General features: G+C 43.1%; 1 protein-coding gene across 9 annotated transcripts in view; it reads left to right on the forward strand.

Moving 5' to 3' along the window:
* The window catches only part of MEF2A (myocyte enhancer factor 2A), a 142,029-nt gene that overhangs the window by 99,537 nt on the left and 31,745 nt on the right, over positions 1-10,747 (forward strand). For all 9 annotated transcript variants that reach the window (XM_066592853.1, XM_066592856.1, XM_066592852.1 and 6 more), the window contains one exon: positions 9,252-9,474. In XM_066592853.1, the coding sequence (XP_066448950.1) occupies positions 9,252-9,474 (223 nt within the window). The remainder of the gene's footprint in view (positions 1-9,251; positions 9,475-10,747) is intronic.

Raw genomic sequence — 10,747 nt, forward strand, 5'->3', positions numbered from 1 at the left:
CTGTTGCTGAAAATGTGAGGCTGTTTTTGCCAGCAATTTGTCTTTTTCCCTATTTTGTTATGCATACTCTTTTCTTTGGTAATATGTTAAATTTCACCACTCCGTTGCTGGGGCCAACACTAGGATCTGAACATGAGACAATGTAACTTTGCCAAGCGGATGGATTAGCAAAATACTGTAGATGCAAATGCTGAATGTACTTGGTTGGAAATGGATGAACATCTACAACAGTTAGGAGCTTGTACGTCTTCAGATTCCCAGATTTTGCCTGAATCAAAACCTAAATGAAGACGAAAAGAAGACTTAAGCTGGTTTCAACTGTGTGTTGTCACTCTACCACTGGTTGTATGCTGTTTTCCGTCTTTTTTATGTAGAAATTATGTTCAATCTGTACTGTAAATGGTCCGCATGGTGAGCTGTTGGACATGTGCAGTACATTTTTTTTTTTTTCTTTAAAGTCCTGCTTTTCTGCGACTTTCCACAATGCGATGCGGGCAGCGGATCAGACGGCTTCCATTGACTTCAATGGAAGCGGTCGGTGCAGAATCCACACAAAAATAGAGCATTCCATGATTTTTTCCTCCACTTGCGGAAACCGCGTTGGTTTCTGCAAGTGTGCAGAAAGAATCAATTTTCCCATAGCATGCTATGGGCACTATTTGCTGTGGATCCACGGGGTGGATGCCCGCCACGGACTCCAAAGCAAATATCCATTCGTAGGCAGGAGCCCTTAGGCCGCCTGCACACAGACGGGTTTGCCCTGTGCCTGTGCCTGGCCGGTGACTCACCGCCCCCTCCTCCCCTCGCCCCCCCATGCCGCGTACCTGTCCACAATCTCTTAATCTGTGCTTCAGATGTATCGGCCGTCAAGCTGGCGCATATGCGCAGTATAGATTATGCCATGCCGTCACTAGGCGATGACGCAGATCCTGTGACCTTTCCACAATGGCGCAGTTTAGAATCCGTTCTGGTTTCATAGAATCATAGAATGGTGGAGTTGGAAGGGACCCCCAGGGTCATCAGGTTCAACCCCCTGCTCAATGCAGGATTCACTAAATCATCCCAGGCAGATATTTGTCCAGCCTTAGTTTGAACACTTCCATTGAAGGAGAACTCGCCAACCTGTTCCACTCATTGATCACCCTCACTGTCAGAAAGTTTTTTTTCTACTATCTAATTTTTGTGTCTCACCCCCCCCCCTCTGTTTCATCCCATTGCTTCTAGTCTTTCCTTGTGCAAATGAGAGCAGGGCTGATCCCTCTGCACTGTGACAGCCCTTCAGATATTTATAGACAGCTATTAAGTCTCCTCTCAGCCTTCTTTTTTGCAAGCTAAACACTCCCTGATCCTTCAACTGTTCCTCATAGGACATGATTTGCAGACCGCTCACCATCCTGATAACTCTTCTCTGAACTTGCTCCAGTTTGTCTGTCTTTTTTAAAGTGGGTGCCCAGAACTGGACACAGTATTCCAGATGAGGTCTGACTAAGGAAGAGTAGAGGGGGATAATGACCTCACGGGATCTAGATTCTATGCTTCTCTTAATACATCCCAGAATTGTGTTTACCTTTTTGGCTGATGCATCGCATTGTTAACTCATGTTCAGTCTATCATCTATTAATATACCCAAGTCTTTTTCACATGTGCTGCTTAGCCCAATTTCTCCCATTTTGTATGTGCTTTTTTCATTTTTCTTGCCAGATGTAGGACTTTGCATTTCTCCTTGTTAAATACCATTCTGTTAGTCGCTGCCCACTGTTCAAGCTTAGTTTTGTGTCATCTGCAAATTTGATCGGTTTCCCCATCAATTCCCTCCTCCAGATCATTATTAAAAAATGTTGGACACTGGGCCTAGGACAGAGCCTTGTGGTACCCCACTTCACACATTCTTCCACTTTTATGACCACTCTGAGTATGATCAGTTGTGAATCCACCTAACAGTTGCCTTGTCAATCCCATATTTGGTCTTTTTTTTTTTCAATAAGTATGGTATGAGATACTTTGTCAAATGCTTTACTAAAGTCAAGATATACTATATCCATCGCATTTCCCTGATCAACCTAGTCGGTGATTCTGTCATAGAAGGAAATTAGATTAGTCTGGCATGACTTGTTTCCATGCTGGCTCTGGTTAATTTCTCCATTTTCATCCCAGTGCTTGCGTACATGCTGTTTAATAATTTGTTCAAAGATCTTTCCCGGCATAGAAGTCAAGCTCACAGGCCTGTAGTTTTCTGGATCCACCGTCTTCCCTCTTTTGGAGATAGGGACAACATTTGCCCTTTTACAATCTTCTGAGACTTCTCCTATTCTCTAAGAATTTTTAAATATTACGGCGAGAGGTTCAGCAATTACCTCCGCTGCTTCCTTAAGCTCCAGATGAATTACATCCTAGGATGCTAGAGATTTGAACTCATTTAAGTTAGCTAAGTGTTCCCTCACCATCTCTCTGCTTACAGATAGCCTGCGTTCTTTTATTCCCCCAATAGCACAGGGAAGATCAGTTGATGTTCCATCTACAATCTGAGAGAAAACAAACACAAAATAGGAATTTTTGTTCAGCCTTCTCAACATTATTATTAATCAATTCACCATTTTCATCTTGTAAGCATCCTATAGCTGTTACCATGCAGGGCGGCGCAGGGTCCCGCGGTCGGCGCGCGTCGCTCCGGTGTCGGCTCCGGCGTCCTGGAGCTCTGGAGTCGGGGCTCTCCCGGCGGCGTGGGGCAGCCAGTGTGCGGCGGCGTGGGCGTGTTCGCCCGTAGGGTGCTGCCCGCACTCCTCCACCTTTCTTATGCAGCAGTGGGAGAGTCGGCTCCTCCCACTCTCTGCCCCTGGGCGGAGCCTGGCAGTTATAAGGCTGGCAGTGACCTGAGCTCACTGCCATTTATTGGTTCTGTCAGCGTCTAGTAGGTCCTGTCTGCAGCTAGCCTCAGTTCAGCCTCTAGTTTGCTTGTCAGCTCCCATCTCCAGCTTTGCTTTGTTCTGTCTGTTCTGTTGGTCTTTTCCATCTGCCTTCTCTGTCGGCACTCTGTCCCCCCATTTAGTTAGTCACATCTTGTCAGTCGCCAGGTCCCTAGCCAGTGCAGGGACCGCCGCCCAGTTGTCCGCCTGGGGTTAGCCAGGGCCGAGGCAAGTAGGCAGAGACAGTGGGGTGCGGGAAGTTCAGGGCACCCCACCTGGCGCTCGGGGGGTCAGAGTGCCGTAACAATAGCATCTTTGGCTTTTCTGTCTCTATTTGGTTTTCTGCATAAAAATGCAAAGCAGGGCAGAACCTGGACTACACCATGGAAGTGCTGAAGTTACAAAATGTAATGTGAAATTAGCCTTGCGTGTTTACCAGGAAGCATCGGTTTTGTTTTACCACTGGTTCCTCATATCCAGTCATATTGCAGATGAATACGGAAGTGTGATAGATCCTGGGCTGCCCCCATGCCTCTGTAATCAATAGAGAGCAAGCAATCTAAAGCTGGCCATACACATGGGATGGTTGTGGGCCAAATGCATGTTTAGCAGACAGCTTTTCCTACTGGCTCCAACATCAACGTATAGGCTCAGCTCCACCAAGCAGACATGTTTATTTCTATAGAAAAAGGGGAATACGCTACTGCCAGTTGCCTCTTGCCACAGCTTATCTCCTATGAGAACATATAAATTTTGGTGGGATTGGCTTCGAACTGTGCCAACAGAAGATTACTTTTACCTCGTATTTGGCCATCTAAATCATTGTCCATGTAATTTATTTGTCGGTTTAATGCCTATTTAACAATTGGTACGTTAATGACTCACCATTTTGGTCAGCTCTATGCTTGTTCCAGTCCTTTCACACTATCATTACATCAATTTGGTATTAGTTATGAGTTATGTAGTACGTTTGTATTTCTATACCTAATAAATTAGGACAGCTACCTTTTTTTTTTATCACTGTGCCTGTCACCTGATTGTCACACTCTGGACTTTTATGTATATTGCACTCACTTCCATGAAGTGTGGCCTCCTATCTTCTACTGATCAAACACCAACTTAATTTTTACATTTTTTCCCCCCCTGCTTTCTCTTCTTTGCTGTACTAGCATCAGCGCAGCATCACATAACAGCTAGAGCCAGTACCATTTCTGCCTGCTGGGAGGACAATGTAATTATCATTCTTCTAAACTAATGACCCTAAGTATATAGTCAGAAGGATGAACACTCCTCTACATTATTCCGGCACTCTCCAGCTTGATAAAAACATGGTTTCTTAATTAGAAAACTTCAGCGGGCAGAGACATCACAAGTTGGCTAATTATTGCACTGTGATGTCTCTGCCCACTGAAGTTCTGTAATAAAGAAATTTTATCAAGTTGGAAAGTCACTGGAGGTTTTTGGATTTATGTAAAGTTTTATAATGGAAGCAAAGTGCAGACGTTGGTTCTCCAGGGGGTGATATGCGACTTTTGCTGCTTTAACTTGTTGGACTCATCTTCATTATAACTGTGAAAGAAGCCTCTAATCATCATCTGTAAATGTGATAGAAGTTTCTGTGTCCACCCCATGAAAAGCCTCTGTGGTAACAGAAAGACCAGTAACTCTCAGTAGTCACATTGAGCTGACATGACCTAACTAAAGGGCAAGATTCCAGGAATTTTCAGGTTTTTAGAAAGGAATAACTAAACAAGGTAATACAAGCTGACTTATGTAACTAGTCCCCCAGTGTATATAGATGGTAAAGAAGAATAATAAAAAAAAAATCACAGGAGTGACCCCATGTGATTTAGTTGTTTTTTTGTTTTTTTTTAAACATTGACTTCTTCAATGTCTCGTTTCGTCTTTAGTCTAAATTTTGCTAATTAGAACTAAATGGACATTGACTTCTTTCAGCCTAACATATTTTGCTACATATGTAGGTTACACAAGTGTTTTTTGTTTTTGGAGGTTTTATTGCTATACAATAGCCAGTGATTAAAATGTTACCCAACTTTTAATGCCTGAACAATATGTGGCTGATTAACTAAATACTTTAAAGGGATTATCTTTTAAAAGGGGGAAAAAAGCATAACTCCTAATAGGGAACGCTGCATTACTAGAGTAGGGCGCTCTTCTAGAGTTTTCTCTCGGAAAGAGTGGAGTGCTTTTGGAGGACCTACATTACAAAAACTTACTGATTTGATTGGACCCTATATGACGCTTAATTTTCCCTGTGGAGGCTCTTTAGAGAAATAAAACACTCCCAGATTTCCTCAAAGAATTACTGCTAGAGATGAGCGAGCGTACTCGAGCGAGTAGTGCCTTACCTGCCCTCGTCTCTAAAGATTCGGGTGCCGGCGGGGGAGAGCGGTGAGTTGCAAGAGTGGGAGAGAGGGAGAGAGAGTCCCCACCCCCCGTTGCTCCCCGCCGGCACTCGAACCTTTAGAGACTAGCGGACAGGTACTCGCATAAGGCACTACTTGCTCGAGTAGTTTGCCTTAGCGAGTACGCTCGCTCATCTCTAATTACAGCTGATCTCTAGGGGTCTCAGCAATGGGGGGCCATTTTTCTTGAAGAGCATATTGTCAAGGGACAAGTAGACTTGATCTAAGAAGGAGAATCCCTTTTAAAAAGGACTAAAAAAAAAAAGCCCTCAAAATTTAGTATTGACCATAGCCAGCCATTACATTCCAATTTGCATCTTAAATAAAATTACATACACAAACTCCTTGTGAAATACCAGAATTTAACTTTTTATCATTTTGCTGAATTCACTACAGCGGTTCAGAAACCCTTAAGTGAGGAATGATTTCTTTTTCTTATCGCCTCCTACACTGATTACTGTAATCAACATATATAGATTACGGTTCCCACTTGTCACTTATTCCCATGATACATACCAGACGATGGCCTTTATATACTGCAAAGACACTACTGTTATAAAATGAAAGATCAAGTGAACATCCAAGAAGCAAGAATTGTAGCTGAAATTCTATGAATATAGTAATATAGTGCAAACAAATAGTTAAAAATTAACGGTTCTGAACATACTGTGAATGGATTATATAGATGTGTGCAGTACTTATAGTCCATTACTCTGTTCCAGTATATGAAGATATGTTTATGAATGATTAATGTAATTACCCTGTATAGTAGTCTTACTCATAATATACAGCACTAAGCTAGTGGGGTCTAAATAATAATTTATACAATGGCCATTTCTCATATAACTATATTGCTATTACTCTTGATGAGGAAGAGGAGACTGGTACTATAATTTTGGTGATTTAACTCCATAATGGCTGCCCTCCCATAATCTTTTCTAAGCTTGCAAGGTATACACTATTAAAGATTAGTCTAAGGGTGCAGGTTTGGGTTCTCCTTTACCTTCCAGAGGGATGTGCCGTACTGATTCAAAGCAAAGGGTCACCTCTGGGAGTAAGAGGCCTACATCCCACAGCGTTATTGTTCCCCTGTCCGTGTATGTGTATAGAGGCACCAGCAAGGCCTCATGGACAGGTTTTGAAGTTAGCCTGCAGGTGATGGGGAAAATGTTGATATCCACCAGGCTCCATGATGATGTCTATCTTTTACTGAACTAAGAGGAATTAAAATAAATAAGGCCAAAATATAGTAATGAACTAGTTCTTTCTCCAATTACCGGGTACAATATGTAAGTAGCGTCTCGTTTTTGGTTATCCGAAGTCCTTGTGGCACACAAGTCAAACTAGTCTAGGTATTGGCTTAGAGGTGTCTTTCTTGTGCCTACCCATCGCCCAGGTTCGGTGCCAACAGTCACCAATCTGTAATCTCAGAGGCCGAGGAAGTTCTGGCATTTCTCAAACTTTGCAGAGGCGGTGTACTGATTCCCAAGCGCTTTCTTAATATGGAGCATCTCCAAACATGTCTTATCAGACTTGGCTGCGCTCTGCCCATCTTCTGGGTTCAGGTCAGTGGTTTCCCATCTGCAACCAGATGCTCATCGAATCCCCCTCCCTCTTAAGGAGATGGTACATCAGCAACAAACCTTACAACGCGTAATTTAACATAAACCCGTAACCCTCCTTATAGCTATAGAAGATGGTAATATAAAAAAAGTTATAGGAACAATATAAAGAGTAGATTTGATTTGAAATGGCAACGATGTAATTAACATCATTATGATTTTACCCGCTGTAGCTCTAGAATAGCTCAAATTAGTGCTCCATACCAGAAATTAAGTCTCTGGATGAATAAAGTAGGTATATAGCCTCATCTGTAAGAGGAAAATGTCACAAAGAAATATCAATTACCTGAAAGAAAAAATAGCCGCTAGATCTCTTCTAAAGGCGGTAATTCACTGGTCAGTTATCATTACGCTGGCCCAGAAATGAGTGACTCATGCTGATATTGGCACTTCAGTTAGGCTGTCCGTTATAATTCCATCTCTCTGTTCCGTTGTCTGATCAGAGAAACAGAATAAAAATTGGGACAAACTTTTTTTCTTTCTTTTTTTAAACCTCATTTGAAATCAATGGAGCAAAAAGAAAATAAAAACTGAGCAGCAAATGGAAAGCTTTCTGGCTGCTTCCGTTGCTGACCAAATAGCTATGCAGACTGCACTATTTGCTTCGTTAAAAAATCGGACACAAATGGAACAGAAAAAAGATTAAAGTAAATGTGGGGAAAAAGTGGATCTGTTTCAGTTTTAATTCCGTTTCTCTGCTCGGAAACCGGAACAGACAGACCAAATTATAACTGATAGCCTTAGGCTGGGTTCACACGTGGCGTATTCCCGTCAGAAATCTCGCAGTTTGGCCGCAGCAAAAGCCGCGAGATTTCCACTGGGAGAACCGCCGCGGTTTAAGCCGCGGTGGCTTTGAAGCGGCCCGGCCGCTCGCTTTTCCGTTGTGGCCGGCGCTCCCATAGAGGAGAGCGCGGCCACGACGAAAATAAACAAACAAAAAAAGTAAATGGACATGCTGCATCCTTTGAAACCGCAGCTGCAGCCGCGGTTTCAGCCGGACTTACCGCAGCGGATTGGCCGTCCCGTGTGGACGAGATTTCTGAGAAATCTCATCCACATGGCTGGCTAATCCCGAGATTAGCGGCCGCGGGCGGATTTGCTGCGGCCAAATTCCGCGCGGCAAAGCCGCGGCAAATCCGTCGTGTGTGAACCCAGCCTTAGGCTCCTGTCCACGGGTGAATTTTCATTGCGTTCCCCGCGGCAATAATCCGTCCGCGGGGAACACAGAACATTTTCCATAGTGTTGCTATGGAAAGCGCAGCCCCCCCCCCCCCCCCACCCGTCCACAAGCAGAGAATCATAGCGATTCTCCGCTCACGGGCTTCAAATCGCAGCCTGCTGCGATTTGCCGCGGTGAGCCCATCTGTTAGATAGGCTCAGTGCGGAGAACCGTCAGCTGTCTCCTGCTCCCCAGCGGTGGCTCCCACAGCTGAGATCTGCCACAGGATATCGCTACGCCCATGGACAGGCAGCCTAACTGATGTGTTCATGCACTCTAAGCCTCTAGGAAAGGAACCTATCTAGGCTACTTTTTTTCATTATGGCAATTGAGTCTACAATTGACCAGTTTAAACATAGGTGCCATTATAATCAATAGCGCAATTTTTTAAATGCTAATTACAACTATTATGAGGAGAGTTGATGCTAAGCTTTGGCACTCCCGGACCAGCAGGGATCAGATTCTTGGCAATGACCTTTCAAACCACTGGTCTCTCGATTGATTGCAACATTGTTGCATAAACAAGCCAATAGGTAACTTTCTTCTTTACTTCTGGGTGGATACAAATCTGTCCTGATCAAATATATGACCGGTTTATAGAGGTAGGCTGAGGTACGTGTCAATTTGCTGCAGTTTTTTTTTTTTTTGTAATGTAAAGGTTTTTCCTTTTGCAATGTAAAGGGTGAAATTTGCAGAAAAGTATTCAGTAAGTATACAGTCTGATGTAACTGGAAAGTACAGTTAGTAGACTTCTCCCCATGTGTTCTGGTATAGAGTGCTACGTTATAATAAGCAGGTGTATTCTAATCCTCCCATCTATTTGTAAGTAAGCCAGTTTTAGGTGCAGTACTTGGATCCCACACATTTCCTGCCTTCTCTCCTGTATGATGCAGCATGTACTGGTGAAAATGTTGTTTTTTTTCTTTTTCTGTTTTTACTATTGATTCATCCATAATTCATGTCTGTTCATTGCATGCTATAGGATATGAGGTTTAGGTTTACGTTTTGTTTGTGTGTGTGATTTTTGGATATTTATGTTGGGTTTTTGTTTTGAAACTAATGTTGTTGACTCTATTCACAGCCTGGACTACCGCAGCCGAATTTCTCCATGTCTGTAACCGTCCCAGTGAGCAATCCCAACCAGTTATCCTACAGTTCTCCTGGCAACACACTTGTCACCGCTTCATTAGTTGCCAGCACCTCGTTAACAGACACGAGCATGCTTTCTCCGCCTCAGACATCGCTGCATCGAAATGTGGTTTCTCCAGGGGTGTCGCAGAGGCCCCCAAGCACTGGAAATGCAGGTAAACAGAGCTAAACATTCTTAGCTGTGGCATTTTCCCATTGTGCCAACATAGCATATTGTGTATATTGCAGTCTGCAAAGTTGGAGTTGTGCGTGCTTATGGAGCAGTCTGTTCCTGCTTTGGCATCATAAATTAACTCGCAATTGTGTAGAACGGCCGGGCGCCTATAGATTACGCATTAGGATACAATGGAGAACCCTTCAGCTCACAATTTACATAAGGCTTTCACGACAACCCCAAAATCAATGTCCACAACAACCCCAAAATCAATGTCCAAGACAGGACTGCAAAAATTAGGGAATAGGGAAATACATCTGCAAGGTCACACAAAGAAGCAGCTCCTAAAGAAAATCATAGTCCTATCAACCTACAATAGGCGCAGCCAAGCTCCATGTCATGCACATAATAAATTGTTACCACGTGTCCCTGCCCCCCGATTCTAACGGTTCGCGCTAGGCGTCGTCCAGGTTACAAGGTAACCCTTTATGTGCATTACATTGAGCTTGGTAGTGCCTACTGTATGTTAACCCTTTCCAATCCAATTTTGCATTCAGGGTTTCCTAAAAGGCTTTCTCTTTTTTGCGGTTATACAATGTTGCCATCTGCTGGCTAAAGCCAGTGTGTGTGCCAGAGAGGCTCCGACAGCGGAGTGTATTGCAATAGACGGTAAGAATACCCTGTCGGATATCTTCTCACACTGGAGCTGTACAAACTTCAATCAGATTGTAAGAAGACGTCAGACAGTAGATTAGAAAGGGTTAATATGAGCAGGATTTTCTTTCGAAACTTCTTTTATGTCTGATCTGAGGTGATGTATTTTCCTATGCATTGACGCTGCATTTTCTTCATATTCTGTTTTTTTAAATGTTTTTATTAGATTTTGTAATTTTCAATACTGTTAATAAATATGTAGGACTGCCATTTTTGGTGGGATTACAGCTGTCTTCAAATAGGATTCATAGTGCTGTCATGGCAGCTAGTAAAGGTGAAAGATATTGCAATAAGCTGCAGTCACATCTGTATTCTCTAATAGCTGTCAGCCCGAAAATGTTTTAAAGCAATTGGGATTAATACAATTGGAGCAGTAAAAAAAAAAAGTTTGATTCCCAGTATGTTGGCATATGAAATCTCCCAATATAGTGTTGAGCGTTGGTTAGGAGTGGATGGTGGTAGGATTTATCATTAAGCGTATGGCACCCCTGTGGAATGGTACATTGTGTGTGGCCAACTCCTAGTCAATATTTTGACAAGTCAGTTAACTAGTTAAAGTT

This window comes from Eleutherodactylus coqui, chromosome 2 (assembly GCF_035609145.1).
Source record: "Eleutherodactylus coqui strain aEleCoq1 chromosome 2, aEleCoq1.hap1, whole genome shotgun sequence".
NCBI lineage: Eukaryota > Metazoa > Chordata > Amphibia > Anura > Eleutherodactylidae > Eleutherodactylus > Eleutherodactylus coqui.